Raw genomic sequence first — 6,318 nt, forward strand, 5'->3', positions numbered from 1 at the left:
CGAGCCGTCCGTGATGAGAAACTGCTGTTTTAGTTGAAGCACCCAGGGGAATCGCTGAATCAACAGCTGTTTGTGCCGTCACGCCAACCAGGAACAGCTTCTTTCTTCCAGTGTGAACGAAAAGGCTTTGTGGAGAAGAAATCATTCACCCACTCGGCTCCGAAGCAAAAATCTGATGCACCTGTCACCTATTTATACCCGTATGCACGGGGAGTGGCTCAGGTATGCAAAATCCACTAGCCAAAACACAACAAGTTTCCTACAATGATGATACTAAGAAATGTTTCTTAAACACCAAATCAGCAATTTAAAATGATTTCTGAAGGATCGTGTGATACTGAAGACTGGAGAAATGGCTGTTGAAAATTCAACTTTGTCATGACAGAAATAAATTACATTTTAAAATATATCAGAATAGAAAAGAGTTATTTAAAATTGTAAAACTGTATTTACTTATTTTTATTTATTAAACTTTATTTACTGTATTTAATAATTACTGTATTTCTGATCAAATAAATGCGGTCTTGGTGAGCATAAAACACTTCCACAAACATTTAAAAAATCTTACGAACCCCAAACGAGGTGTATATACTTTGTGCTTTTTAAGAAATAAAAGTCAACAGATAATGATATCTGACTGAGACTCCCGCACAACTGAATTGTGCCCTTTCTCTCTCTGTAAATAACCAGTGTGCTGATTCTGTTCCCTCAGGACTGTATCCATGTGTCCACAAGAGCTCATCAGAAGGAATGACACCAGCGCCCAGTTAGATCATCACAGTCATGCTCAGACACAGCACAAACACTGGAGCGCTGCACTAGATGTTCCTTTACATTTCTTTAACATGCGCCTTGAGAAATATTAGCTGTCTTTGCCATTTGGTAGCATGTAGCCATTTAAGATTGTGTCTTCTGCCACACTTTATAAAGTTACATTTAAATCCTTTTTATCATCATGTTTGTACTGTCCAGCATAAACGTAATGTGAGTGTTTTTGGATTCTGTTTTTTTTACTCTCTCTTTGTTGCCTGTGGTTCATTTGATTTAATGCTCTAAAGGGACAAACCCCTGTAGATCTCAGTGGGTGGCATTTAAATGTGTCTGGAGAAGAAAACAGTTGCATGAGCTGGGAAGGAGCTTGGTTTTAAACACAATTGCCCACAATACTGCTTGATAATAGCATGCCATTTATTTGTTAAACAGGTGTTATTTTAGTATTGTTGAAAAAGGAATGCAGTTGTTATTAATATCTTGAATTAGTTTTTATTTTTATATTTTGTTTTCATTTTAATTGTAGTTATTTTTGAAAGTGTGTGTTTTTTACATGCCTATAGTTTTTTCATATTTTATTTCAGTTTATTTTATTTCAAGTAAAGATTGGTTTTAGTTTCAGTTTTAGTTAACTATAATTAACTGTAATAACACTTTACTTTTTCAAAATGCTTTTGTGTTAAAATAGTCAATTGTTACTGCATTCTCCTGTATTTACTGCCAACGCTGAAATCATCATATCATATAGGACACATTAAACCTGATGAGAAGTCTCTATAAATGCAAACAGCTGTCCAATGCACCTAAAGCGATTATCGAGCCATGATTAAAATAATTAGTACCTCATAACATCACGCTACTTGTACTAATATCAGAATATTAAAGTCGTTGCAGGAGCCTCCGCGAACAATCGAATCAGCTCATGTCCTTATGTTCAGGATTCATCAGCAATACTGGTTCAGCGGCGGGCTGTCAGTCATGTTGAATTTCCTTCTTGTGGTCCCAATCGGGCATTAATTTGTCAATCTGTATGCAGAGCGACTCTCATAACTTCCCCAGTGTTGTAATTAGTGCTACCTGAAGTTGTAGGGCTTTGATTGCCTTCAGGGAGGTGTCCTGCAAGGCTGTTTCAAATTAGCATGAGGGCAGTCGCCCTGATTGCTCGCATCTGGTCATTAACGGAGAGGGGATTTTTCTCCCCTCCTTGCCCTGAACCCAACATGGGCTGAAATCAAAAGCTGGTGCTCGAATAAGCAAGTCTCAAGTTTTTCAAGTGCCTGAAAGAGCTGATTGGACAGCGAGGAAATCCATGACTTTAGCATATGGATGACTGTTGGATCATGTCAGGATATAGGCGAAGCCACAGTTGAAAGCTTCGTGGGGAAGATTGCTGAAACATTCAGCAGCTTTTACTGTTGCATTAGGTTCGTGAAATGGATTGTTTTTCAGCAGGGAGGAGTTGTCTTTTGACATTTTCGAGATGATTGAGCAAATATATTGCTGGAGTAGCAGAATAGCAAAGGATGGAGACAGAACACAAGCTCGGAAGTCTTACTCTCTCATTCTTGATCTGTATTCCCTTCTCTCTGTCTCTCTCGCTTTTAGATATGCATTGCCATCTCGTGACAATGACCAGCTCTGTATCATTGAGATAGCTGTTGCTAATGGAACTGCTAATCGGCAGCAGAAATACATGAATGAGCCTGTGTCAGAGGTAAACCTGCTTCTGGATATTCAATCATTTGAATGACTAAGACATTCTGTATTTTATCTATGAATTGTCTGATTTATTTGAACCATTCTGTAACCATTTTTAACCCATTTTTTGATAAAGATTACAGTATAAATAGCACATTTTCATAGCACATATATCTCAAATTATTTTTTCACAAAAATACAAATTACACAATTAGATCATAGGTAAACCTGCTTCTGGATATTCAATCATTTGAATGACTAAGACAGTCTGTATTTTATCTATGAATTGTCTGATTTATTTGAACCATTCTGTAACCATTTTTAACCCATTTTTTGATAAAGATTACAGTATAAATAGCACATTTTCATAGCACATATATCTCAAATTATTTTTTCACAAAAATACAAATTACACAATTAGATCAATTAAAACAAAATGATAGAAATTTCAATAATGTATGTATAAAAGAAGGATTAAAAATTCTCACACACACTATTTTAACTAATGGAAAGGAAAAAATATATATATATATAAATATATATTTGCAGTCAGGTAGGTTATTATGCTATTGTTTTTGTAAAGAAGACAACTCAGTCTTTTTGAGAGCTGGTGTAATGATTTTTGTTGCAAAAATAATAAGTTTGATCATTCAAGTTAAATAGTTGGTTCATGTTTGTGTCCTAATTGATGAGAACCTTAGAGAGAGCTGTGCTGCAATAATCAGACACTTTCAGCAGCCTATAAGAGACTTAATCAGAATATAATGGCCCCACAAATCCATTTATAGAGCTGCATAAACAAAAAAAATCACTGGAGACTTTACTGAAAGGTGTTCTTTATTGAAATATGTCAAATGGACAAGAAGACAAAATTGCCCCGTCTGAAAGTTTAAAACAGATTGAAGGTTAGTTATATGTCTTATGATTATATAGGCCTTGTGTACTTTGAAAACCATTGCATATGTATAAATGCGCATGCCATGGGGTTGTGAATTGTTACTGGGCAGCTGCTAAAGTGTTTTGGGTAGTTGCTAGGGAAAGCAAGAAAAGGCTGAGGAAATAAGATACGTTTGTCCTAAGATTTTTCTTCTTTCGAAAGTTTTACAAAGTTTGTTGTCCAGCTAACATAATAGATGATTGAGAAGGCAAAAATATATCAGACAGACTCACTCATATGTTATTGTAAATTGGAAAGATGTTTAATCTTGTCTTGATCAAAACCAATAAACTGTATTTTTTCAAAAGAATAATTAGCTTTTGACCTAAATGAAGAATGATTGCTAAATGCATACAGCAGCAAAAGGTCCTTAAAGCTACTGTAGTGGCTCCACATAAATCCTTTCAAAGATAAAAACTTTGCTTTTATCTCTAATTATAATTTCCAGGCTTTAAGAGCCATTGACTTCAGAACAATTATTGCATGACATATCTTTACGTAGGAAAGAATAAAGTGTATCGTAACCTACAATATGTAGCTTTTTTCCAAAATCTAACACTTTACTATCCCAAAACATACACTACCAATCAAGTTTTGGGTCAGTTTTCTCTCTCTCTCTCTCTCTCTTCAGGAAGGATGCATTAAATGGATTGAAAAGTGAGTGTCACAATCTCCACAAAAATTTTAAGCAGCTCTACCATTTTCAATGATAATATTAATAAATGTTTCAAATCAGCATATTAGAATGATTTCTGAAAGATCATGTGACACTGAAGACTGGAATGATGGCTGCTAAAAATGTAGGAATAAATTACATTTAAAATATATTCAAGTAGAAATGTTATTTTAATTTTACAGTTTAAGCAGCTCTACCATTTTCAATAATGATAATATTAATAAATGTTTCAAATCAGCATATTAGAATGATTTCTGAAAGATCATGTGACACTGAAGACTGGAATGATGGCTGCTAAAAATGTAGGAATAAATTACATTTAAAATATATTCAAGTAGAAATGTTATTTTAATTTTACAATTACATTTTATAATATTAATTGTACTTTTCATTTAAAAAAGCAGCCTTGGTGAGAACAAAAGACTTTTTTGAAGTGCCGGATAATCCAACATGAATCTCTTTTTAACAAGATAAAATCGTCATTATTGTTAACCATATGTCACCTTTCCACCTCCCAACGCTCAGGTGGTGTTCGGCCCCACATTCCTTGGTGGCGTTCCATCCTTCTCTGAGCTGCACCACAACAGTGGGAATGTCTCTGGCTTCATCGGCTGCATACGTGAACTGCAGATGGGCTCCAAAGAGCTGTATGTGGTGGGGGAAGCAATCAGAGGCCAAAACATTCAGAACTGTGACGCTGCAGTCTGCCAGCACCAACCCTGCCACAATGGAGGAACCTGTATCAGGTATGATTTCATATCCTTTTGTTTTGGAGAAAGAACCGTCTCAAAGGCTACATTCTGCAAATAGTGTTTTCAGTGTGTAGATGAGAATAATTGGCTGTGTCTCGATAAAGGACTTGTTCATTCTTGTTGACACACTGGGCTGTAGACAACATGTGACCTGAGTTCCTTACTGTACGTGTAGCCGTCATGCTCATCAATCAGCTTTTTTTCACAAGCATCTCTCAAGTTTTCAATATTTGGCATACAAGCAATCTTCTACTAAATTTAGTGCTTTTGCCAGGGCACAGAGTTTGTAAATATTGTCAATGATATGCGGATGCTATGAAGATGCTCACTTGAGTTTTAAATAGCGGTAATTAGAGGCCTGATTGCAGGGACGCGAGTGATGTGTGAATGTGCTTTTTGTTAAACCACAGGCAGCGTTTTTGCGTGGCTTACAACCAATGGTTTATAATTACACATTATTATTTTTCTGTGTTAAAAGCATGGTTTGGGTGCAAATCTTTAGGCTCGTCACGAGTCATGATCCAATTCCAAATGATCCCTAATTAATCTCAAATCCGCAACTGGCAGATAATTTGTAAGTTAAGGTGGGTTGTTATCCCAATATATATATATATATATATACAGTGCACAGCATAAATGAGTACACCCCCTCTAAAACTTAACAAATTCAGCAATTACTCTTTACTTAGAAGGTCTTCACTTTAAGTTTTCATTTAGTGATGACTGAATTTTTGCTAGAAAAAGAGCAGGAGAAATAACATGCAAGTGTCTCAGAGCCGGCAAAAGCTGTGACAATAGAGTGACACTTTATCTCACAGAGTATGACGCAGCATGCAGAAGTGACATGCATGGTTGTTGTCACCACTAGAATTACCCACTGTAGCCAAAGCAAAATAAACTAATTTAACCTCTTCCAGGGCCCATATTTACAAAATAGAGACTTCTGGGAATCCATACTCTGGTCTCATGAGTCCAATTCAGTCATTTCGGATCTAACAGCATCCAAAATGTTCTGGTGTTGCTAGAGGAGGAGTACAGAGAGAAGTGCTTGGTACCCACAGTGACGTTCATAAAATGATCTAATCGCAAGCAGAGTAGCAAAATTGGGTTAAAGGGTTAGAATAGAAACTGTGCTTCAGTAATTTTGCGTTCTTCTTAATTGCGTTAAATTATTTTAACGCGTTAATGATTGTAAAATGAATCGCATGCGTTAACACGTTAACGATGACAGCCTCACACTTCGTGAAATTAAGCATAGACCATTTATCTTGTTTCAATGTTTCTTTTGTCATCATTTGCTATATCCAGCAAAGTAAACCAAAAGATTGAAGGGTGATTCTCAAATATCTATATTTTTTGCAAGCTTTTTTCAAGATCAATTTAGATGTCTTTCCAAAAAAGGACACTTAGAAACTCCAAAATGACACCAAAGAACCAAATGATATAAGGAGCCCATATAAGCACATATGAAAGAAAAAAAAATC

At 35.7% G+C, this 6,318-nt stretch overlaps 1 protein-coding gene across 1 annotated transcript in view; it reads left to right on the forward strand.

The window, feature by feature from the left end:
* Window positions 1-2,097: 2,097 nt before the first annotated feature.
* Window positions 2,098-6,318, forward strand: part of LOC107726583 (uncharacterized) — a 14,108-nt gene continuing 9,887 nt past the window's right edge. Inside the window, exons 1-4 of the mRNA XM_016536227.1 lie at window positions 2,098-2,195; window positions 2,377-2,485; window positions 4,038-4,063; window positions 4,608-4,828. Of these exons, the coding sequence (XP_016391713.1) occupies window positions 2,098-2,195; window positions 2,377-2,485; window positions 4,038-4,063; window positions 4,608-4,828 (454 nt within the window). The remainder of the gene's footprint in view (window positions 2,196-2,376; window positions 2,486-4,037; window positions 4,064-4,607; window positions 4,829-6,318) is intronic.

The sequence above is a fragment of the Sinocyclocheilus rhinocerous genome, unplaced genomic scaffold, assembly GCF_001515625.1.
Source record: "Sinocyclocheilus rhinocerous isolate Xijiao unplaced genomic scaffold, SAMN03320098_v1.1 scaffold4019, whole genome shotgun sequence".
In the NCBI taxonomy this organism is placed as follows: domain Eukaryota; kingdom Metazoa; phylum Chordata; class Actinopteri; order Cypriniformes; family Cyprinidae; genus Sinocyclocheilus; species Sinocyclocheilus rhinocerous.